This window comes from Pocillopora verrucosa, chromosome 7 (genome assembly GCF_036669915.1).
Source record: "Pocillopora verrucosa isolate sample1 chromosome 7, ASM3666991v2, whole genome shotgun sequence".
Lineage (NCBI taxonomy): Eukaryota > Metazoa > Cnidaria > Anthozoa > Scleractinia > Pocilloporidae > Pocillopora > Pocillopora verrucosa.
In genome coordinates this window covers 19,045,943-19,072,367 of record NC_089318.1, presented here as the reverse complement: position 1 = coordinate 19,072,367, position 26,425 = coordinate 19,045,943, and the positions used below count along the sequence as shown (strand labels likewise).

The following is a 26,425-nucleotide window of genomic DNA, read 5'->3' as shown; positions in this document are numbered from 1 at the left end:
GCACACGAGTTTCCCGATCTAACTTACATAGGGTTAATTACAAATAAACTTAAATGCTCCCCAAACGGCTACTCGCTTCCTAACGAGAAAATTTACATCATGGGGGAACCAGCAAATCAGAGTTAAAATACATTCTTGCAAACTAAAGAAATACATTTGACCTTAAGTCTTCCGGGAAAATCATTTCCAATAAATCTGCATAATTATAGTCTCGTGGTGGAAACCAAAACAAACATCCTATGCGCCGTGTCCTCATACGCCATGTTCACTAGGACGCCTAGAGCTTTTTTTTTTTTTTTTCGGCGAACTCAGCAAAGGCAAGCATGACAATGCAGGCGCTACAAGGACCAACTGAAACGACAACTGGCTCAGGCTGGTGTTGATCACAAAGCCTGGCAGACGCTCGCATCAGACAGGGTCAAATGGAGGTCAGCTAACAAACGCGTAGCTCAGCAGTTCGAGGACTCTAGAGTGAACACTGCTAAGGAGAAACGCAAGCATCGAAAGGAGTCGGCCAATCAAGCAACGTCTTGCAGCAATCAGACCTTACCCTACTCCACCTGCTCAAGAATATGTAAATCCCGAATTGGACTCATCAGTCATCAGAGGGCATGCCGCTGATCTTCGCAGTACGAAGAATCTGCCATCATCATCTCCAGTTCTTCCACATTTATTGTTGTTGTTGTTTTTTCACGAAACTACGCAGTTACTGATTTTCTAGTGTACGATAAAACATAAATCCTATCGTCTGAATGAGAGTAGATCTGGAAGAACTGCTTTCTTTGAAAGAGGCTGACCAATCCACTTACAGCAAAAGTCATCTGCAGAGTCCAGGAAACAGTTAGTTGCCTGAAATATATACTTCTGGCTCGTGGAAACTGATTGGTCAGCCGCTGTGATGTTATTTGTTGCTTGTGAGTGCTGTTATTCAGTCCTCGGTGTTTGCGTTCTTCGCTGTTGTCAATGTCGTGAATGAGTTGTCTGTGCCAGTAGCTGCTTACAGCTCTTACAATGACGAGTCTAATTTACCAATAAGCGCCCATGCTCTACTCCCCCGAGTAAGCGCCGAGCCCCCGATACCATGATATCAAACAAGCGCCCACCTCGAATAAGCACAGCCTCTTCCCTCGCTTTCTTAATGAGTAGGGATACAAGGAAAATCGGTTTCTATTGCAGCTTTATTTGTAACTTTTTAAGGACCAACCACAACCGAATCAGTACAGGAGAATAGTTTCGCTTCTAGTTATTGCTATCGCCATACTGACTTGACGTCTGCGTGGATGTTGCAGCTTTGTTTTTTCTATTTAAGATATAGCCAAAATAAGGAGACAATTCGTTGAAAGGAAAACTTAATAAGCACGCCCTAGATTAACCACCATCCTTCGTATAAAAGTGCCTCTCCTTTTGCCGTAATTTTAGATACGCTGCCCGGACGCCTATTCGAGGAAATACGGTATTACCTAAATTATGTCTTGTGATGTCAGTACAAGATGTACAAGCATGAAATGCTGCTGAAAGTGATGCAAAGTGATGCTCGTTTACTGAGGCATGTGTTGAGGCCGATGATTAAAATTTTCCTCCAGTTTCCTCAGTTTGTGGCGGTCCTGGCTTTATAAAGTTGCAATTAATTTACATAGTATCTACCTATTCTCCGTAAATGACACTTGAAAGACAAAAAACAAATAACAAAAGAGCTGTGAATAATGATTAAAAGCTTATTGACTACGGAGAAAGTTTACACAATGCTTTCTTGAAGAAACGTCTAGAAATTAAGAATCTTTGATTTCTACTTTAATATCATACGTTCGTAAAATCTTTGAAATTCTTCGAGCCTTAAGACGGGCCTGGTAACTTCTATTGAATTCACAAACAGACGGTAGACCAAGGAGTAGTTGCTGTGATTGGTCGATGAAATCTCCTTCGAGCAGTGGACGAACATCTCAAGATGGTAGACAGAGAATGTTCTGAATTTTCTTCTACTTTCACATTGGAAGCAAAGAATCAGGAGCCACATTACTGTTTTCGTCATCTGTAACACTCAATAACGTCGGAAAACCCGATGAAAGCGCCTCTATAAGTTGCACTGAGGGTTAATACAAAAAGAAAAGATCCTATATCATTTTTAAAGAAACCCACCGAAAACAGATGTGTATGAGTAGATGAAAACGTTACAGAATTAATCTCCTGCTTATTTGACACCATCAATGTCACATGGCGTATACATCGAATAAGAATTTCTGGGTTACAACAATTATCTTAAGCGAAAGACATGACATTACCTACCAGCTAAAGTATCTTTTTCCGTCATATTCTCCGCTGTTTCTAGGGTAAAACAACGGTACATATTCCCCTGAATGAAGAGAAAAAACTTTCAGTTATTCAAAGTAAGAGAAAATCAATATAAAAGGCAAGTCTTATTTACTAAATATAAATGCAGGTTTAGTTTTACTATGAATGAGGGGAGAACCTTTTCCCACAAAACTTCAACATGAAAGGACAACGTTTCGATCTTGAGGCGGATTATCTCGGTACTAAACCTCAATGAGTACTCTCGTTTTATTACCTTCAGAATACATTTCCATGATGCCTATCAATGTTAGTGATTCAGGACAGCTCCCTAGACAGTGCATATAAAATAGCAAGATAGAAACGAAAGATACCTGATAATTACAGCAATCGATGTACAGTCTTTTTAAAAATTTCAAATCCACGAACTTATTCACTTTTACATTTACTCATACTTAGTTCTATCAAAACATTGCAATATTCATATATCAATATTCACCTTCATCTAACTCTACGCCGAGCTGATGTCCAATTGTAGAGACAGATCCGACGTACCTGACTGTTACTCGAACTTTCCTTCCCGCATATCCAAACAATATCCTCATACCTACTTTAATATCATTAATTGATTTAGGCTTGAAGCCCAGTTTCATTGTATCACCTGTAATAAATAACAAAAACAATAGATAATCAAAAGGATAATCAAACTAAATACATCACGATTATCAATTAGAATTCATTGATCTTTTTAGGTCACCAAAGGCCAACATAACCCAGTAGTTTTACTCGGAGTTCAAATGACTTAGCTCTGCGTAACATGAGCTTATGAGCGAATCTACACACCAGTGCCCCCGTCCCCAATCCCCCTCCCCCCCCAAAAAAATCCTATCAAATACTCACTTGTGGGTAATAATTTGTCAGATACGAGTAAGAGTGTGATTATTGGTAAGACTACTATTTTTCTGCATATAAAACACACGCAACCCAAAATTTCACTATTCACTCTGACGAAGGGCTGCCAGTCAAAACGTCAGCTTTAGAAATTCTTTACGGTGGCCAATTTACTTCATCAACTCAATTGATAAAACCAAGATATCTTGCTATACCCCCCATTGACGCAGCGCCACAGTTTCTTCAGAAACTTACCCTCTTCAACCTTGTCAATATTTGCCTCTATCTTGTTTGTCATGCCCTTGGTTTGGTTGGTCGGTTTGTCCACCAGCACAGCTTGATGTCGATCTTGGTCTGTGAGGCGTTCTACCTTCTGCACCAGACCCTGCATTGAGGACGTTAAACTGGTTATCTCCTGTGACTGTTCTGTATTCTTGGCCACCAATCCTTTTATCTGCTGTGACTGATCATTGAATAGAGATGTCAATCGCTCTATCTGCTTTGACTGGTCTTTAACCTGATTCTGAGTGGTCTCAAGGCTGCATACAGCTAAGAGCAAGTGGCTTTCCATGTGCGATTCTAAGTGAGATTTTGTTCTTGTTCTTGGAAACTGAAAAAAAAAGACCATGTGGTTAGTAAAATCTTTAAAAACAATCCTAACATTCAATTTTTGTCGATTTTTTATCTAATTGTTCCATCCAGCAGTGCACAGTTTAATTCAACTACCACACTGCTAAGTAGGAATTTTTTAAACCCTACAAAATGAAAAATGTATATATATTTGAGAATCCGTTTTACTTCATTTTACAACATGATTTGCAAATACAATACAAAGTTACGATCTCCCCTCCAAACCTGTAAGTTAATATAAACTGAAAGCTGTTTCATACCGCACTTTGGCATCCTACGTTCTTGTATTTACAATCAATTTCTGTTAAAGGACAGTCATCACGAATATGAGCCACGAGCTAAAACATAAAGATGAAAAAAATTTAGTCTAGAGCGAGCAGCCAGACAAATCCCCCCTCGTGCCTAGCGAAAAGAAATCATTCAGCGTCTCAAAATTACTCCTTAGATTTCGTATTTTATGAATCAGGAAACTGAATTCAGAGACAAAATTTAAAAATTTTCTCTATTAGTCTAAGGCATTCCCCAACAAAATTCAACGGAGCAAACTTCCTTGAAGGAATCGTTACGGTGTTATGGATTGCTTCCCTGTCATGGAGCAATCAAGATTAAATTCTGGCGGGCACACTCAAGGCAGAAAATAACGACCTTAATGCCCTCTGACTGATGAAGCCAGGAAAGTATTCAAAACAGTATTGCACGTTCTTTGAACACTAAAGCACGGAAAGCCTTCAATTGCTCACATAAAGCAGGACTAAGCACTATGTCCCATGCGGGCTGTGTGCATGAACTTTCAATTAAACTCTCGTGAGAATTACTGAGAATCCCTGAGAATATTACATCTTACCTTTTCTCGTGGAATATTACTCAGACCACAAATGTTGGTACATTGAACCGGAAACTTTTGACAGACGTTATGATGTTGCTGAAGAAAATCGAAAATAAGTTTTTATAGCTAAAGTACTTTCAAAATTCCCCCGTCTTATTAAAATTATGACCAATAAAGATAGGTTGTTGTACGAATATTTTCATCAGTGAGGGATCAAAGTTTTTGAACCCGATATTTAAGCTCATCTTTAGTAAGATGTTTCTGTGTAACAATTTTATATCGAATAAGAGAAGATACCTAGAGCTCAACAAAATCTTGACTTAATAAAGACTGAAAGTCGTCACCACTTTTCCACTTTGGGTAAAAAGCAAAAGTTTGAGATGCTGCCCTTGTAGAAGCTTTACAAGGAACATAGTTTTGTTAACAAACCTGTTTGTTTTTCACGATAAATGATCTTCGACAATATCCACAACTAACTTCCCTCCAGACACATTCCGTTATCTTGTGATTGTTCATATCTCGCCTGGTGAGCTTCTCTTTACATCCTTCATTTGGACACTCCACCACTTTGAACAGGCATTCTGACTGATGTTCCTTAAATCACAATTTATCAAGAATAAACACCAATGTAATCATTAATCAATCTTCTAAGACATACAACAGGCAAAAGAAAATAAGGGAGACTTGATTGAACGTGAAACAGTCGGTTAACTGACGGTTTAGGATCTAAGAAAATAAAAGGGGGGTTTACGTATGACTTATTGATAATAATGATATCCCTAGAATTAGGGATAAATATTAAATAAACGTCTAATATGATAAGCGAATAAAGGGGGTAAGTTTCTAAAGAAACTGTGGTACTGCGTCGGTGGGAGAGTATAGTAGGTAATTTAGTGTTAACAACTGAGTTGAAAACGTAAATTGGCCACCGTAAAGGGTAAAAAGCTGACGTTTCGAGCGTTAGCCCTTCGTCAGTGATAAGCACCTATCAGGGTAGATAGTAGATATTAGGAAAATCTGTCATGTCACGCGCAAACTGCTGACTATGACACCGCAGATTGAAAATGGTAAAACAACACCGCTGTCCACTCCAGACCTTTACTATTGTGCAAGAAATTTTCGAAGTCTTATCTTGTTGCCTCAGTGATTAAGAGTAGCGGGAATAAGCGCAACGCTTTCTTATTATTGCTTATTATTTAGGAGACAAATTACAGTGCTTAAGAGATTTTTACATTTTTGGGATTAACTGCAAATGAGGTGATGGAGAACGCCCTTACGTGGATTTGACGTAAATATAATACCTGCACAGCTCGGAGTTCTCCCTTCCAAGGACACCCAACATGAGGGCATTTCACCTTGAGATCCAGAATTTTGCGATGACAAGCGACATCTGGAAATATCTGACAACCCAGACACAAGCATATTCATGGGCAATACATTCTAATCAGGTTACACTGATGTCAACAAGATAATGCTTAATTACGATCTTTCACTCTTCAACAAAGGCGTGGAGGACTTGAAAGAAGATATAAAAAGAATGAGATCTTGAGCGAGAAAAAAGAAAAAGAAAAATATGCCGTCAGTTTTTGCTTGTAGCATAAAAAGAACGGGCAGTGTTTAAATGGACTGGCAGTATTAAAATAAAACTATAATGCACTATTACAAGATGGATTTCCCAATTCTCCAGCTTCTACGCGAAATTTTCTGGCTGAATTTACATGGCGGGAGCTTTTTTTCCAATTCAAATCAAGGGCATACGTTCTGTACTCTCCTTGAAGATAATTAAGAAAGGAAACGCACTTTCTATCGGCTTACCGGCGCAATAACCCACGCAGGATGTAGGAAGAACCTCCGCTAGCTTGTGATTTACAAACTTTTCTCGTGTTCTTCCAACATCCCGAGTAAGTTGTTAAGCTGTTAGACTAATAGAAATGCAGTCTGTTGCTTCCAAATTAACTTCAATTCTCTGTGGTTTTACCCTTCGGAAAACGTCGAATTGAGCACCATGCCGAAGAGAGTAAGACGCTTAAATTAAGGCTGATTATGCAATCGGAACCATGCGGTTACTCGATATTTTTCACGCAAGATGCGGCTTCGTCGAGTTGCTCTTGCTGCAAAGGCTGTCCTTTTGGTAACATACTTTGTTTGATGCTGAATTCTTGTCTAATCTTTAGGCTACTCGTTCCACAAATATTCAAAACAGCCCTCAAACGCTAACATCCCCAAATGTAACGTTGCCTAAATTGAGTACTGCGGGTCTCCTACAATGATTATTATGCCAGGTTGTGAAAATGGTAAGAGAAAATAGAAGGTAAATTGAATGCGTAATACCCATCACTACCACGTTGTAATCACACAGCAGTGGTAGTGTGTGATTCAAACAAAAATTACGAAAACCTCGGTTTTGATAAAAACGATCTGCGATTGCTGATTATCAAAAGCGCTTACAAAAATATCAAATTACGAGACAGAGCCATTCGTAACTTGTTGCTTCAGTTGCAAAATCCTTCGCTATGTCCCTATATAAACTTGTCAAAACTTAAAATAAGATACAATGTAAGAGCTCAACCATTAACTCCAAAATTTGTAACTTTATGTCAAGTAAGGCAAGCTTCATTATTCCCAGCTGTCAGAATAACAGGCTGACAAATAACAATAACAATATTACAACAGAAGCAGATTGTCGAAGAAAAGAGCTAGAGAGTTCTAAAATAGGATAGGAAATCTACAGATCAGCTGTCTGTATCGAGTCCGAATAGAGTGCGAGACTTGATTTCAATCTTGATTAACATGTGCACTTTCTGTGCGTGCCCAAATTAGTACGAGACTTGATGCAATCTTACTATAGCTAGATATGTGCGTTTTCTGTGCGTGCCGAATAGAGAGTGAGACTTGTAGTCAACCTAAATTGACATATGCGTTTTCTGAGCGCGCTGAACAGAGTGCAAGAAGTCATTCACACTTGACATGCCAGTTTCGTGCGTGCCGAATAGAGTACGTGTGTACGTGTGTTGTAGTCAATCTTGCTTGACATGTGAGTTTTCTGAGCGTGCCGAATAGGGTACGTTTCCTGTGTGTGCTGAATATAGTGCGAAACTTAAGGCAATCTTACTTGACATGTGCGTTTCTGTGCGTGTCGAATAGAGCGCGAGTATCGTAGTCAATCTTTCTTGATATGTGCGTTGTTTCGCGTATCGAATAGAGTACGAGGCCTCGACGTCAGCCGTACTTAATATGTGCGAAACTTAAGGCAATCTTACTTGACATGTGCGTTTTTGCGCGTGTCGAATAAAGCACAAGACTTGTAGTCAATCTCACTCGACATGTGCGTTTTCTGTGCGTGCCGAATAGAGTGCGAGACATGAATTTAATCTTACTAACCATGTGCGTTTTAAGCGTGCCGAATAGAATACGAGTTTGTAGACAATCTCACCGACATGTGCGTTTTCTGTGCGTGCTGAATAGAGTGCGAGACTTGAGGCAATTTCGCTTTATATATGCGTTTTTGTGCGTCTCGAATAGTGAGCGAGACGTTTTCAATGTTAATTGACATGTGCAATTCTGTGCGTGCCGAATAGAGTACGAGTGTTGCGGTCAATCTCACTGGAAATGTGCGTATCTGTGCGTGCCGAACAGAGTAAGTAACAGTAAGTCCGCCTTACTTAACATGTACGTTTTGTGTGCGTGCCGAATAGAACACGATACTTGTAGTCAATCTCATTTGACATGTGCGTTTCGTGCGTGCCGAATAGAGTACGTGTGTTGTAGTCAATCTTGCTTGACAAGTATGTTTATATGCGTGCCAAATAGTGTGCGAAACCTGAGGCGATCTTACTTAACATGTGTGTTTCGAGAGAAGTCGAAATTTTAGTTAAAGCGATATTTTACAGATATATTTAGGAAGTACTCGCCGAGAAAGTGATAAAGTTCCTATTCATGGAACGGGAAAGCTGTGACAAGGATATACCTATGGGTAAAGCACTACGTGAGGACAAGGCGTTAAACACCGTTTTCTTTCGAAAAAATAGAATGAGCTGCTTCCAAAATTAAAACATCCATCTGTGGTAGTTAAAGAAGTGAGAGGTAGATTCGATTTCATATCAAATAAAGAGATTTTTGGAGACAACTCTTAGAAAAATAAGATATTATGACGTCGCTTACCTAGCGATGGTACTTCTGAAGATATGGTCACGGTGATACTCGCAGTAAAACAGAAAACTAATATTAATTATGCATGCACTCTTCTGGCATCCTGATAAGTTCTTAGCTCGTTTGACAAAAAATATGCGAAGAGGATCGCCCGCAAATAACTGACGGGATTCTTACTATAGATAAAAACAGCTCAAGTCAGTCCCACAAGGGGAGAGATATGAATTGTTGATGCGTTGAAAAGTCATTATAATCCTGATAACGTACGGTATTAGACAAAACGAAATCGTTGGCAGAGTACTTTTAGGTTCGCGGGTAATTTCTTTATCGGCTATCACGTTCTTTACCAATTCAAACGTTTGTTAACTTTGGGGAATATTACGATGTTATCTTTTCCTAATATTTGTATTATCTCTCCCTTGAAAATTTATTTCGATTACATTTCATAGCCATTTGTTACAATAAAGAACATTATCATTAATTGATCGTGTTGTTGTCCTTATTTTGTTGGCAAAATTGTCGCTACCTAAATTTAAATAACACTACTTGAATATTAGTTAATCAGGGTAAGAAATTCGAGACCCGCGGTACTCAATTTACGCAACGTTACACTGAGGGATCTAAGCGTCTAGTGGGCTTTTATGACTCTTTGTGAAACGAGTAGCCTAAAGATTAGTCAAGAATTCAGCGTCAAACAAAGTATGTCACCGAAAGGTCAGCCTTTAAAGCGAGAGCAATTCGACAAAACCGTATTTTGCGTGACGAATACTGAGTGACCACATGGCGTCTATTGCATTGTTAGTCATAATTTATGCGTTGTGCTCTTTTCGGCATTTTACAGGCACCCATTTGACGGAGAATGCGTTTCGAGTTGTAAGTTAAATGCTTAAGGATCTGTTCACCGAGCGCAGAACGTGGAATCGCTAGTTTGCGTGACCCGCAAATATGAAGACATGGGATATCATTACCTTATCACGTGAAAGAGGCTGTCTGTCTACTGGACATTTCGGAGAATGGCCTCTGAGGGAAGGAAATTTGCAACATCAGACAAACAAAAAAATCAGACAACAAACAAAATCTTTAAAAATCGGTTATCGCGTGTATTATTTATTATAAAGTCATCACTGGGCATCATATCTTGTTGCGGAATCCATAATGTAGACTTATAGCATATAATTAACATTTGCATTTAAGAGACAAATTGTAATTAGTTTCAGTCGATTCATGTTTAGCAAAGTAAACGAGAAAGATCAAATCATTCGATGACTCTCTTAGATGCGCTGGTGCTGAAGCAATCGAAGACACCTAAAAGGCAGCCAACAAATATTTGATCAAATATTTGATAGCTTTCCGTCGCATTCACAAGTACTCACAGCGACCTCGAACCTGTTTGAATTGTTTTATGCCGGATAAAGCTATCTAGCAGTTATTTCTATATAGCTAAGGCACACTATGATACCCCTTGGAAAGTGACTCAACCGGTCAATATCGTAATTCAACTTTCGGATAACCTTGATTGTTTTCAGTTCTTGCTTGTTCGACATACAATGATTCGCCCTTACCTCAACAAGCTCTCCAAGCATATGTTACAAAGCCTATGGCCACATCCTCCGATCTGTATGGGATCTTTCATTGTTAGCTGACACACAGGACATTCAAAATCATCGGGAACTACACTTGTAAACTCAAAATCATAGCCTCCAAGCTCTGGAATATTCTGACCAGCCGCCATTGTGATCTGGGTTTCAGAACTAAGCCGGAAGAGAGAATTAGATGTGCGCATGTGTGACTTCCATAGAAACAAACCTAGTTCCCAGACTCTCTGAGACTCAAATTAGGCCCTCTGACTCTAGAACTGGGAAAAATCCCAACACATATTCAATATTTGTCAGACAAAACACGCATTAACAGCTCAAAGAACAACAACAGAGGCGGGGGATGGAGGAGCACCGCACAAAACTAATCTTTACTGAGCACCAACTGGCACACCGTGCTAAGTCGAGGGGGAAATTTTCTAAAAAAAAAATTTAAGAAATATATAGAATACTAAGCCTGGGATAGAATAAAACCCCGGAGCAAAGTGTGCAATATCCACAGGAGTGCTCTGTCTGATGTGTGTAGAACTCTGAGAGAGTAACTAACCCCCCCCCCCCCTCCATCCCCACCCCTTCCCCAGGGTATGTCATGAAAGATTCTAAAGAGTATTTAGGGGTATCTGAAAGATGTAAACGAAAAGAACTTTTTTAGTTGAATTATTTGCTGGTAGCGAATATGTCACGCAAGGAAAACACTCGATAGTAGGAGAAGTGTCATAAATAGCTATTGGGTGGACTTTATTTTTCGAAAGACAGGTTCCAGTGTAATTCCTAAGTACATCAATAATACCCTTTGAATCATACTTGCTTTCCAAGCAGAAAAGTAGCCATAAAAACATTATGAATGAATAAGTCAAATACGTATGTACTTATCTTGAGTTTGTAGCGATTATTTCCAGCTGCATCATAATATAATAACCTGAACTTTAAGTCATAAGACACATTTTTGTGTCTCTGACATAAGTATCCACTGGAAGAGGCGTACAAGAAGGCCAGTAACCTTCATTTATATTTCAGTCTGTGACAATTAAGCAAACTACAACATTGAAGCAATCCTCGAATACGACTTTAGGTGGGATTTGCAAGTTAAGACACGTATGAGCTGTTATGAATTTTCCTTTCCTTTACTCTTGCACCTGACAGCTTTAAATAGGAACTATTTTCTTAAACAGCATTTCTTTTTAATTCTGTCCTTTACTGCTTGTCTCACTTTTCTAATTTTCCAGCAATAAAGGATCGTGTTCGGGGATGAGTGTAAGTTTACCAATGTCCCTGTAAGTTGCCTTGCAAAAAAAATTAATGAGGATTGTCTGCTATGAGTAAACAAAGCCTCCACTAGGCCGTGGGACAGGTAGCAAGCGACTAAAGCCAACTGCGGCCACAGTACACTTGCTACTGCTTTCCTGTTTCGCGACGTGTTCAATGGAGTTTCATGAGGAATTATTTGGTTACGTTGATCATATGGTGGATAAAGTATTGTCGGTACCTACGCGTGATGGTGACGAAGAGTGAAGAAGATCCAGGTATTCTAGAAAACGGATATCAATAAGCAAAGAGGAATCGCTAGAGAGCTGCACCGTAAGGAAATGAGAAAATTCCAAAAATAAATCGCACATCTGTTATAACTGTAGCGACAACTGTACGCTTTGAAGTCTGTCCACGCTGCTTGCTCAAACTATACCCTACCATGAAACTTGACATCAATGAGATGCGGCAAATGTCCCTTTGTTCGTATACCGCCGACAACCACTAAGAAACAGCCACAGGTTGTGCTACCAGTCCAACGCAAAGATCAGTTGCTGAGAGGCTACAGAGCAGCATTTTGGACGGCGGATGAAGGGAAGATTCTTTGAGGAGAGCGACAAGGATCAGCGAGTTCAATAGAGTTGCACTAAATGACAACAGAATGTTGAAGACGAACTATTCGTATTAGCCAATTCCACGTGAGTTGTCAAACACGCATAAGAGTCATTCATACGCGATTTCTATTGATCTGCATAATGCATGATCTTCTCCTTTACGACTTCAGCAGGTTAATAAGTAAATCGTTTACACTCGGTTTGCCGGCATCATTTCTTGACGAGCAGGCAGTTTTTGTTATTACCAAGCAAGATGATTTTTCTTCACTACATTTAATTATCGATTCATGTAAACAACTTTATAGATGTGAAGCACCGTAACGGTTCTCTTTCTTAAAATTAAAAAAAAGACCGGATTTCCAGTGAATGACTACGCTTTTAATATAGGAACTTAAATCAATAAGGCGAAAGTGAAATCATCTTCTTATGTTAACAAAATTTAGTTGGGCGAAGAAGGCATCCGCTTGAAATATTCCTTTTTGGAACTTAAGGGATGAGGTTGTGGTTCCATAACATCATTTATTTTTTTTCTATCATAACCGCTTACTTCTGCCTTCATTTCTCAATCTATTTGTCACCAATAACTTCGCACATTCGTATCTCACCAGAAAAGGCATTGATTACCGATATCATCAATTTCGAACCAATGTCAAATATTTTTTTGTGTTTTTTTCAAGGACCAAAATTTGGAATTCCTTGCCTCATTAGGCATTTTGAAACTCTTTTTTCTTTAAAAAGACATCTTCAAAGTCCTTTGCTAAATCGATTGATATACTGATGATCAAGATTGATGATTTGGCAACAGAAATATTCCCAATGAACGCGTATCGCTCGCAAATACATCTTTTTTTTATTAAGCAAGGAGGCCTCCCTCGTAAAAGTCCCGTGGTTTCGGGAGGGTCCCTCTTCCATCCATTAAACTATTGTTTTCACAAGAATCATAAACTTAAAGAAACTCGAACAGGATGCAACAAAACTGATGTTAAGGAGGTGATCAACGGTTTGGATCCCAGCTGCGATGAGGTATCAAACACTGTCTTAGTTCATTTGAGTATGTCACGTATGGTAAGATTCTACTGCAGCAATGACGCCACAATATCACCAGAGTACACTAAGCTTAAGGTTTATACAGACGGTCTCAACTATAAGGGTTCACACTGAAATTAGATTTGTGTAAAACATTTCCTGATCCAAAAAGTGATTTGTATCAAAAAGCAAAATAACTTGCAAGGGAAAACTTATATTGAAAAAATAAACCACGTGCAAATCCTACTAAATACTCTGAGTAAACACGACAGAAAGGGGAGAGAAACCATGAGCCTTGGAAAATTGCATGAAAAAATCAGAGAAATAAACGCATCCTTGTTATTTCAAGACGAAGATTGATGAGTTTAACGTTTTTCAAAAATTAATACACATTTGGTTTCTTTTTTCTTTTCAATATTTAATTTACTGTATTCATCCTTCATATTGGCAACTTGTGTTGTTGTAGACTGACAACCAAGAATACGTACCTTTTATTAAAGTAATTATGAGCTTTCATAGATTTAACGAGCAGGTTGTTACATTCATGAAAAATTAAATATTCACCATTATCAATTCTCCGGCTTTGTCATGAATGCACGATTCAAAGATGCCCAGCACCAATTATTTTTGTGAGCATATATTGCAGTTATGCTACCAATGCAATACACGCTATTTTCAATCTTCCTTTACATCCTCATCTACTCATTTTTTGAGCTGGTGAGCTTTGTACAGCGAATGGCTTCACTTGCATTTAAGAATTCAGATGGGTATTGACGGATACGAAATTTATATAATTTTTTTTGTTTTGCTATATTGTCGTTGATCGATAAGAATTTAAAGAAAGAGGCAAAACTTTTGAGTCTGTAATACATGTTTCGACAGAAACTTCTGTCATCTTCAGTTAATTAATGTACAAAGCGTTTGTTGATGTTATCATTTTTCCTCTGTTATTGAAAACTTGTCCCAGACAGCTTAATCTTAAATTTTTTGCGGACTTATTTTAGGGTGGAGGTGCCTTTGGGTAGAGTAAGAACTTTTGCTTTGCTTTTTATCTGCACTTGGTCATCAACACGCGTCTATTTTTCCGCTAAGTCAACAGTTGTCACCAAAGGCTACCTGCGCTTTTCATAAATTTCTTATATTGAAGTGTGTAACAGTTATTTGACTCGAAACTCGGGTAGCAATTGGTTAATTTCAGATCTAGGCCTTTTCGATGAAAGTGAACGAGAGACCATGACGTTGAGTCACATAAAAATGTTTAAAGGATGTTGACGGCGGGATAAGCTTACAAGCTAATTATGATGACCGACGAATGAACACCTGCATCAAAAGAGATTGCAACAGGAGTAAGATGCAATTCTTTAATACCATACGTTTGTAAAATCTTTGAAATTCTACGAGCCTTTTGACGAGCTATGTTAACTTATGTTAACTTCTATTGAATTTACAAACAAACGGACCAAGGAGTAGTTGCTGTGATTGGTCGACGAAATCTCCTATGAGCAGTGAACGAACATCTCAAGATGGTAGACAGAGACTGTTCTGACTTTTCTTGTTCTTTCACATTGGAAGCAAAGAAACAGCAGCCACATTACTGCTATCGTCATCTGTAACACTCAATAACTTCACAAAACTCAATGAAGAGGCCTCTACCTGGCGCACTGAAGGTTAATACAAAAAACAAAAAAGAACTTTTGTCATTTTTAATAAATCAAACCGAAAACAGATGTGCATGAGTAAATGGAGACGTTACAGAATTAATTCTGTCCTTATCAATATATCATACGCCGGCGCCATGGATGTCATGTGACGTATAAATCGAATAAGAATTTCTGGGTTAAAAAAATTATCTTAAGCAGGAGACATAAGATTACCCACCAGCTAAAGTATCTTTTTCCCTCATACGTTCCGTTGCTCTCACGGTGACCTAACCATATCGGTACTTCTGAAAGAAGAAAAAAAAACTTTCAGTTATCTAAGGTAAAAAAAAAATCATTACAAAAGGCGAATCTGAAAAAAACACACTAAAAAACACACTAACCAGTTGTTTTAATCTAAATGTAGGTTTAGTTTTATTATGAATGAGGGGAAAACCTTCTCCCACAAACCGTCATCATGAAAGGACTACGTTTTGATCTTGGTGCGGGTTATCTCGGTATTAAATCTCCATGAGTACTCTTGTTTTATTGCCTTCAGAATACAATTTTATGATGCCTATCAATGTTAGTGCTTCAAGACAGCTCCCTAGACCAAAGCGTATAAAATAGCTCTTCTGAACGAAAGATACTTGATACTTACACTTACAGCAGTCAATGTACAGTCTTTTTAAAAGTTTCAAGTTCACAAACTTACTCACTTTTACTGTGACCAATTACTTCCTCTTAATTTTATCAGTACATTTCAACATTCATATGTCGATATTCACCTTCACACGGATCTAACTCTACGCCGATGAAATTTGTAAGTCCAGGTCCGACGAACTTGACTGTTCCTCGAAGTTTCCTTACCCTTTGAACAAACAATACCTTCATACCTACTTCAATATAGTGGATTGATTTAGGCTTGAAGCCCTGTTTAATAGTATCACCTGTAATAAATAACAAAAACAATAGATAATTAAACGACCACAATACTAAATACATCACAATCATCAATTAGACTTCATTCAAGGTCATAAAGGCCAGCATAACCCAGTAGTTTTACTCAGAGTTCAAATGACTTAGCTCTCCGTAATATTAGCTTATGAGCGAGTGTACACACCAGTACCCCCTTCCTCCCCTCAAAAAAATAATCCTACTAAATATTTTAATAAAGTCCGGGTATAACGCGCGCTGTCATTAGTTGAAACAGCGTGTTCTACCAGTGTATAGAACATAGAGCAAGAAAAATGAATAAAGGGGGTAAGTTTCTGAAGAAACTATGGTGCTGCGTCGGTGGGAGAGTATAACAGGTAATTTGGTGTTAACAACTGTGTTGAAAACGAAAATTGGCCATCGTAGAGTTAAAAGGCTGACGTTTCGAGCATTAGCCCTTCGTCAGAGTGATTCAATCGGAACTAGTGAGTCGGCAAATAAAAGGACTATACAAAGGTATGCAACATGTCAAGCGCCGTTATTGGCGTAATTATAACGTAAACAGAGACGAAAATCCTCAAAGAGAAAGAAATCGACATTCCGAGTTTTGAAGGTTTTCACACTCAGTTAGATTGCAAGCTTACATACGGTAATAAAAATCAAAACAAAGCTGACACTCGTGTAGTACATATAATTTCGTGTTCAAAAACAAAACAGAACAACACGGGAATGATGAAAAGTATAGCCAAACTGGCATAACTGTTAAAATTCATCAATCATGACGGTGTCAGAGCGACTGCAATTATGCTGAGTTCCAACACGGCTAGCTCATCATGGCGGTCTTCGGTAATCGCGGTGAAGCAAGCCTCAGAAATCACATCGGCCGCCCTTCGAGGGAACAAATAAGGGCTTGCTCTGGTATCCTTTCCGATGCGTTGAGTGGAAGGCAACATCGGTCACAGCAGCTGAGTTTTACGGCGCTGTCATCCCGATCAATCTTTATATTCCTGTGAATTCGGTTGTTGCTCATTCATAAAACATACGCCTTGAGCAGTACGTTTTCTATCTATCATGGAAAAAAACTCGCGTGTTTTTATGAGCCACAATTCGGCCGGATTTCACCGAACATTTCACTTTCAGATTTTTTATTAGCGACTAAATTACTTCAGGCAACAGCGTTAGATTCGACTTGCCGAACTATTTCAGTTTGTAAACTACTCGAGATTGTGAACTTTCATGGTTTGTGAACTTTAATGGTTTGACATTTTTGACAGCTTTAGTCTTGTTCAACCAATCAGATTAATTGAACCATTCTATCAAGGATTCTGATTGGCTTATTGTAGCTTGCTTTATGAGAGTATAGAGCATGCTGACGACACTGTTGATCGATTTGGAAAGAAAGTTTGTTTTGAAAAATAGAAAGCAATGAGTAGGGAATTTAACGGATTCTTTATTATAAAATAAATAGAGAAGCCTTGACTCTGCTTTGTTCTATCGTAAGGCACGTGGGAAGCGGCTCGATTGCGTCTCGTGTTTCCCCCTACACTTCTTTCGTGCTTTAGCCGCTTCCTACGTGCTTTACTTTGCAGGTAATAATGTGTTAGATATGAGTGAGAGTGTGATTATTGGTGAGACTTCCATTTTATCTGCCTATAAAACACACGCAATCATTTCTCTATTCACTCTGACGAAGGGCTGCCGGTCGAAACGTCAGCTTAAGAAATTCTTTACAGTGGCCAATTTACATCACCAACTCAGTTGATAAAAAAAGATATCTTACTATACCTTCCATCGACGCAGCGCCACAGTTTCTATAGAGACTTACACTTTTTAACATTGACATTGGTTGCCCCTATCTTGTTTGTCTGGTCCTTCGTTTGTTTGGTTGCGGTTTGGTCCACCATTGCAGCTTGATATCGATCCTGGCCTGTCAGAAGTTCCACCTGCTGCACCAGACCTTGCACAGTGGACGTTAAGATGGCTATCTGCTGTGACTGGTCATTCAGAGAGGACATCAATCGCTCATTTTGTTGAGCATGATTCAAATCTTTGGCCATCAAACTGGCTATCTGCTGTGACTGCTCTGTACTTTTGGCCACCAATCTTTCTATATGCTGTGACTGATCATTCAACTGTTGTGACTGATTTATCAACTGCTGTAACTGATCCTTGAATATGGATGTCAATTGCTCAATCTGCTTTGACTGATCTTTAACCAGATTCTGAGTGGTCTCAAGGCTGCACAGAGCTAAGTTCAAGTGGCTTTCCATGTGTGATTCTAAGTGAGATTTCGTTCTTTCTCTTGGAAACTGAAAAAAAGACGATGTAGTCATTAAACTCTTTTAATACAATCCAAACATTAAATTTTTGTCAATTATTGATCTACTTGTTCCTTCCAGCAATAAACAGTTTGATTCAACTGCCGCACAGGTTATTAGGAATTTTTTAAACCCTACAAAATGAAAAATTTTTACATATTTGACATTACGTTTTAATTCATTTTACAACATGATATGGAAATACAATACAAACATATACGACCTCCCCGCCAAACCTGCAATTTAATATAAACTGAAAGCCGTTTCATACCGCATTTTGGCATCCTATGTTCTTGTATTTACAATCAATTTCTGTTAAAGGACAGTCATCACGAATATGAGCCAAGAAGATTTAGTCTTATGTGAGCAGCCACAGGAATCTTCATTCGTGCATAGCGAAAACAAATCATTCGGCGTCTCAAAATTACTCCTTAGATTTCGTAATGTATGAATCAGGAAACTGAATTCAAAGACAAATTTTAAAAATGTTCCCTAGTAGTGTAAGGCATTTCCTCTCCAAAGTTTAACGGAGCAAACTTCCTTGAAGGAATCGTTACGGTGTTATGGATTGTTTCCCTATCATAGAGCTACCTAGATTAAATTCTGGCAGCCCATTTAAGGCAGAAAAAGATGATCTTCATGTCTTCTGACTGAAGCCAGGAATATATTCAAAACAAGATTGCATGTTCTTTGACCACTTGAGCACGGAACGTCTCCAAATTGCTCACATAAAACAAGACTTAGCCTGTGGCGTTTCAGATAGCGCAGCAATATGTCCCATGCGGGCTGTGTGCATGAACATTCAGTTAAACTCTCGTTAGAATTACTGAGAATCACTGAGAATATAAATTTTACCTTTTCTCGTGGAATATTACTCAGACCACAATTGTTGGCACATTGAACCGGAAACATTTGACAGACGTTATGATGTTGCTGAAGAAAATCGAAAAGAAGTTTTTATAGCTAATGTGCTTTCAAAATTTTCTCCGTCTTATTAAAATTATGACCAATAAAGACAGGTTGTTGTACTAACGAAATTTATGAAGTAAAATACCCACTTTTTTATCAGTAAGGGATCAAAGTTTTCGGACGCAACATTTAAGCCCAATTTAAGTAAGATGTTTCCGTGTAACAATTTTATATCAAATAAGAGAAGATACCTAGAGCTTAACAAAATCTTGACTTAATAAAGATTGAAATTCGTCACCACTTTCAGATGCTACCCTTGTAGAAGCTATATAAGAAATACGTTTTTGTTAACAAACCTGCTTGTTTTTCACGATAAATGATCCTCGACAATATTCACAACTAACTTCCCTCCAGACACATTCCGTTGTCATGTGATTGTTCATATCTCGCCTGGTGAGCTTCTCTTTACATCCTTCATTTGGACACTCCACCACTTTGAACAGACATTCTGACTGATGTTTCTGAAATCATTATTTATCGATAATAAACTGCACTGTAATCATGATCCAATCTGCTAAGACATACAACAGGCTAAAGAAAAGAGAGACTTGATTGACAGCGAAACAATCGATTAACTGACGGTTTAGGATCTTAGAAAAGAAATGTGAATGTTACGTGTGACTTATTGATAAAAAAGATATCCCTAAGACTAGTGATAAATATTAAATAAACGTTTAGTATAACAGGCACCTATTAAAGATTATCAGACAGGAAGAAAATCTGTCATGTCGCACGCAAACTGCTGACCACGACACTTCAGATTGCAAATACTAAAACAACACCGCTATTCAGTCCAGATAGTTACTATTGTGCAAGAAACTGTTTAGTTGAGCTCCTCAAGTTACCCTTATCTGCTTCGTATAACATCATGTCTTGCTGCCTCGATGGTTAAGAGTAGCAGGAATAAGTGCAATGCATGCTTGCTTATTATGTAGGAGACAACTTAAGAGCCGGTGTCAACATGCATCAGACAAACAGCGGCAAGTCCCCAAAATTCGTTTTCTCTCCTGCTTTCGTATCTTGTAGCCCAATATTTCCTAATAATTGTGGTGTAGTTTTTTTGTGAAAATATATTTTAGTTTTCAAGAAATGATTTTTTTCGTTCGACCGCTCAAATATGCAAATTTTCACCCTGAATATTACCCGAGTTGTGTGAAATCATGTAACGAATTTACTTGACCTCCGGTATTTCTGTCAACATAATCCTTTGTTTTATTATCTAAACTTAATCCCCTGTCATTATTGAAGCTGGCAAAGAAATATTTATTTTTTGGTGAATATTTTTGTCCGACATACTTTTTCTATGTCGAAAAGTAGCATCAAAACAAAGACAGTTTTAACAATGACCGATATGACAGAATCTACTGAGCTTCTAGTTTTTAAAAGAAAAAAGGATGGTTATAAAGTTACTGTAAAAATTTCTTTGTGTATTTGTGTCGTTCTATCGTGAGACGAATTTAAAGTCCGGCAAAATTTACTTGCTAGCGACTATGAAATGTACATGGTGTACTTACTTGTCGCCACCGTTTATTGGCAAAAATCACTACAATTTGTTAAAAAAAAACTAACACCCTTACCTTGTTTATGTATGATTTTATAAGAACAGTAAGCTGTTTCGGTTATTAGATTACGCTTGGGTATTACTTTTTGCCAGAGGCCCAGGTTTTACGTAGTGTTTTCCCCTACCCCATGTATATCATAAGCTAGTCACGCAATAATTGATACCAACACAAATGAGTATTTACCCTGTATGAAGATTTTTGTTTATGTTGAATTGACAATATTACAATATGTTACTTTTGTGGTCACTACCGTATTTCTTCACCTATAAGCCGAGACCCTAAAAGTTAGAGACCTTCCAACAACTCGTGTTGTCCAAAAGACTCGTGTCGTCCAAAAGAAAACGCAAAACCATCGGCTATAAGCCGAGAGCGAAATTCTTGATTGTAACCGGCCATTTGAGTGAGCGAACCTCAAGGGAAAAAAATTGGGAAATGGCTCAATGAACACAAAAGCTAATGAATGAGAATAAACTCAAAAGAAAAAAAAGCGAATCAGTGAAGATGTAAATACTACTACGCAACTGTAGAAACACAACAATACCCTCAGTTACTTTAGCCTGACTAACGTTTCAATCGAGTATCTCTTTCGTCACCGTTATTTTTCTCATCATGCCAAAAGCACGCCACTCTTCGTATACTATGGCTTTCAGGATAAAAGTTAACGCGGAGGCTGAAGCTGTAGAAAACAGCTCGGAAATCGCTTGAGATTATGGACTTAGCGAGTCCATGGTGCGACGCTGGAGACGAGACCAAGCGACTATTCTTTCTGGCAAGCTTAAGATGTCTGCAAGAGGTGCAAAAATGGGCCGTTTCACTCCCAAGTGTCCCGAACTAGATGAGCAAGCGATGGAGTGGTTTTCACAGCAGAGAGACCCCATATTTCAATTGTAATGTGAAATGGGAAGAGGTTTTGCCGAGTTGAGTGAAATCGTCTTTCAATGCGTGGGAAGCAAAGAATCTGATTGGTGGTCTGAAGAACGTTTTGTCATGTCAATTTTAAAGCATGTCACGTAAAGAGCGCTGTAGTCACGGAATTTACAGTCATTTCGCATTAACATTAAATTTGTACTTTGTTTCCTTACTCGGAACCGGATAAATCAAATGACCACCACAAATCGTATAATATCAAGCCAAGCTTTAATAATTATTCGATCTAAAAAACAAGTACATTTATAATTCGCAATTAGAACAAACGCAAATCAAGTCTTCATCATGTAACTAAACTTCAATATAAACTAACTTCTGTGGCGGGTCGACACGTGCAGTACACTTTAGCAAGGTCAAATTTTGGTGTGATTTTTGGTGAAGAGAAAAAGTTTTGTCAGGAAATCTCCTTGTTAGCATGTAGGATGAAACGCTTATACAACATATCAATTAGCTAAATCAGTATGTAGCTTGTCAATAGAATTAACTTTTGTGAACATTCTTTGACTTCCGCCGGCAAAGGAATCAGTGATGCATCTGGACATTTTAGTTTTCTGAATACAGTAATCTTGGAAGGTTTTTATAGATATGCAAAGAGGGAAAAAAAAAACCCATCTATCGGTAATTTGGAGGTTGATTCATCTTTGAATTTATTTGTCACGCTTGTCATGCAACTGATATAATAATGTGGAGAAGTTTTATAAACTGCAAATTAAATCTGGCTAAAATGTGGTAGAGCATAACTTGATCATCAAAACAGGTCATAAAAGTCGTAAATAAATGAGGTAAGAGTATTATGCTAGATTTTTTTACAAATTGTATTGATTTATGTCAGTAAACGGTGGCGACAAATAGGCACAAGATGTATATTTCATAGTCGCTAGCAAGTAAATTTTGCCGGACTTCGAGTTCATCTCACAATAGAACGACACAAATACACAAAGAAATTTTTACAGTAACTTTATAACCATCCTTTTTTCTTTTAAAAACTAGAAGCTCAGTAGATTCTGTCAAACCGGTCACTGTTAAAACTGTCTTTGTTTTGATGCTACTTTTCGACATAGAAAAAGTATGTCGGACAAAAATATTCACCAAAAAATAAATATTTCTTTGCCAGCTTCAATAATGACAGGGGATTAAGTTTAGATAATAAATCAAAGGATTATGTTGACAGAAATACCGGAAGTCAAGTAAATTCGCTACATGAGGTCACACAACTCAGGTAATATTCAGGGTGAAAATGTGTATATTTGAGCGGTCGAACGAAAAAAATCATTTTTTCGAAAACTAAAATATATTTTCACACAAAAACTACACCACAATTATTAGGACATATTGGGCTACAAAATACGAAAGTAGGAGAGAAAACGAATTTTAGGCGACTTGCCACAATATTTCAAATTTGTTCGATGGATGCTGACATCCTCTCTTAAAATGTTTGAGATTTTTTAATTTTTGGGATTCACTGCAAATGAAGTGATAGACAACGCCCTTACAGTGGATACGACGTAGAAAATTACCTGCACAGCTCGGAGTTCTCCAGTCCAAGGACACCCAACATAAGAACATTTCACCTCGAGATCCAAAATTTTGCGATGAAAAGCGACATCTGGAAATATCTGATAACCCAGACACAGGGATATGTTTTTTACTCTATTTGTAATAAAGACAATTCTACTTTTCCAGCATTTCTCCCAGTAAACCGTGATCAAACACAGACATTGGTGAGTAGAAGATAATTAAGCGATGGAACGCACTTTCTATCGACTTACCGGCGTAATAACCCACCCATGATGTTGGGAGAACCCGAGAAACGTTTGTCAACCACTTGCCTCCGCCAACTCGCGGTTTACAAACTTTCCTTGTGTTCTTCAAAATCCCAGGTAAGTTATTAAGCTGGTAAACCAATAGAAAATGCAGACTATTGCTTCAAAATAAACTTTAATTTTCAGTGGGTTTGCCCTCGAAGAATCTGGCTTATTTTATAAAAACACAAACATTTACATGAACATGAACGTCGAAGAGTGAGGATCCTATGTAAATTAAAACAAATTTCTGCGTTTGTGACAAACGAAAGAGCAACGTTGTTTCCTACCCTTGTGCCTCAGTGACATGTTTTGTTTTGACTTCATTTTGCAATAGGGGCCACCCATTTGAAGGAAACTGCGTTTCGAGTTGTGCGTTAAAATGCCTAAGGATCTGTTCACTGAGAGCAGAACGTGGAATCGCTAGTTTGCGTGACCCACAAGTAGGAAGTTGTACGTTGTCATTACCTTGTCACGTGAAAGAGGCTGTCTGTCAACTGGACATTTTGGAGAATGGCTCCTGAAAGAAGGAAATTTGCAACAGCAGGCAAAAAAAATTCAGAAAGCAAACAAAATATTAACAATCGTTCATCATGTGTATTATAATCATTTACTTTCAAGTCTTGGCGTTTTTCATCGCTCAGCCATATTCTGTCGCGTGAGGAAGTATAATGGTGGACTTGCTGCATGTAATTAACATTTGCATTTAAAAGACAAATTATAATTAGTTTAAGTCGATTCATATTTAACAAAGTAAACAAGAAATATCATATCATTCGATGACTCTCTTAAATGTGCTTGTGCTGAAGCAATCGAAGACACCTAAAAGGCAGCCAACAACTATTTCATGTAATATTTGATAGCTTTCCGTCGCATTCATAATTACTCACACCAAACTCGAACCTGTTTGAATTGTTTTATGCTGGATAAAGCTATCTAGCAGTTACTTATGTATAGCTGAGACACACTATGATACCCTTGGGAAGTGACTCAACCGGTCAATATCGTTATTCAACTTTCAAGTAAGCTTGATTGTTTTTAGTTGTAACTTGTTTCGACATACAATGATTCGCCCTTACCTCAACAAGCTCTCTGAGCATATTTTACAAAGTCTGTGGCCACATCCTCCAATCTGTATGGGATCTTTCATTGTTAACTGACACACAGGGCATTCAAAATCATCGGGACCTACACTTGTAAACTCAAAATCATAGCCTCCAAGCTCTGGAATATTCTGACCCGCCGCCATTGTGATCTGGGTTTCAGAACGAAGCCGGAAGAGAGAATTAGATGTACGCATGTGTGACTTCCGAGAAACAAACCGAGGGGGAAACAAGGAAATGAGAATTTTCTGAAAAAAATGATTTCAGGAAATACATAGAATACTAAGCCAGGGGTTGAATAAAACCCCGAAGCAAAGTGTGTTATATCCATTGGAGCGCTCTGTCTGATGTGTGCATAACTCTGAGCGAGAAACTGGCCCCCACGCCTTCCCTTAGGGTACATCATAAAAGATTCTGAAGAGTATTTAGGGATACATTAAGGTCTGTTTACGCACTGCTATTATGAAAGATGTAAACGAAAAGAACTTTGAGTTAAATTATTTGCTGGTAGCGAATATGTCACGCAAGGAAAACACTCGATAGTAGGAGAAGTGTCATAAATAGCTATTGGGTAGACTTAATTTTTCGAAAGACAGGTTCCAGTGTAATTCCTAAATATATCAATAACACCCTTTGAATCATACTTGCTTCCCAAGCAGAAAAGTAGCCACAAACATTATGAATAAATAAGTCCAATACGCATGTACTTATCTTGAATTTGGAGCGATTATTTGCAGCTGCATCATAATACAATAACCTGACTTTTAAGGCATGAGACACATTTTTGTGTTTCTGACATAAGCATCCACTGGAACAGGCGCACAAGAAAGCCAGTGACCTTCATTTATATTTCAGTCTGTGACCATTAAACAAACTACAAAATTGAAGCAATCCTCGAATACGACTTTAGGTGGGAATTGCAAGTTAAGAAATGTATGAGCTGTTATAAATTTTCCTTTCCTTTACTTTTGCACCTGACAGCTTTAAATAGGAACTATTTTCTTAAACAGCATTTAGTTTTAGTTGTATTCTTCACTGCTTGTCTCACTTCTGTGATTTTCCAGTAATAAAGAATCGGGTTCGAGGATGAATGTAAGTCCCTGTAAGTTGCCTTACAAAAAAAATTAATGAGGATTGTCTGCTGTGAGTACACAAAGCCTCCACTAGGCCTTGGGGCAGATAGCAAGCGACTAAACCCAACTGCAGCCAAATCACACTTACCACTGCTTTCCTGTTTCGCGACGTGTTCAATGGAGTTTCATGAGGAATTATTTGGTTATATTGATCATATGTTGGATAAAGTATTGTCTGTACCTGCGCGTGATGATGACGAAGAGTGAAGAAGATCCAGGCCTAGGTATTCTAGAAAACGGATATCAATACGCAAAGAGGAATCGCCAGATAGCTGCACCATAATGAGATGGGAAAATTCCAAAAATACATCACAAATCTGTTATAACTGTAACGACAACTGTACGCTTTGAAGTGACAACTAGCTTTTATTTCATCCCAAATAACAAGGCAAGAAGTCTGTCCACGCTGATTGCAATCATCGTCACAAGCGACACCGAGCTCAAACTATACCCTACCACGAAACTTGACATCAATGAGATGCGGCAAATGTTCCTTTGTTCGTATGCCGCCGACAAACTGAGAAACAGCCACAGGTTGTGCTACCAGTCCAACGCAAAGATCAGTTGCTGAGAGGCTACAGAGCAGCATTTTGGACGGCGGATGAAGGGAAGATTCTTTGAGGAGAGCGACAAGGATCAGCGAGTTCAATAGAGTCGCACTAAATGACAACAGAATGTTGAAGACCGACAGAAATATCAGATGTTAGTGTAGTCACCAATGATATCTGCTGAGTAGAACAGGTCCAGTACTTTTTTATTGTCCTGTCCGAAACTGT

General features: G+C 38.3%; 1 protein-coding gene across 2 annotated transcripts; it reads right to left on the bottom strand.

Annotated features, from left to right (window-relative positions):
- Window positions 1–1,106: 1,106 nt before the first annotated feature.
- LOC131791881 (TNF receptor-associated factor 6-like) lies at window positions 1,107–24,722 on the bottom strand. 2 transcript variants are annotated; one of them, XM_066169361.1, is made up of 10 exons: window positions 24,493–24,716; window positions 23,882–23,933; window positions 23,129–23,227; window positions 19,419–19,583; window positions 19,009–19,086; window positions 4,068–4,145; window positions 3,433–3,787; window positions 2,786–2,947; window positions 2,284–2,350; window positions 1,107–2,083 (listed from the first exon to the last, which is right to left on the bottom strand). In XM_066169361.1, the coding sequence occupies exons 1-10, from the start codon at window positions 24,711–24,713 to the stop codon at window positions 2,026–2,028; spliced, it is 1,335 nt and encodes a 444-aa protein (XP_066025458.1). In that variant the 5' UTR covers window positions 24,714–24,716; the 3' UTR covers window positions 1,107–2,025. The 2 variants fall into 2 exon arrangements, with proteins under 2 accessions (XP_066025458.1, XP_066025457.1); XM_066169360.1 differs by lacking the exons at window positions 1,107–2,083; window positions 2,284–2,350; window positions 2,786–2,947; window positions 3,433–3,787; window positions 4,068–4,145 and adding exons at window positions 14,639–14,923; window positions 15,141–15,207; window positions 15,688–15,849; window positions 17,661–18,144 and having other exon boundaries at window positions 24,493–24,722.
- Between the last annotated feature and the right edge of the window lie 1,703 nt (window positions 24,723–26,425).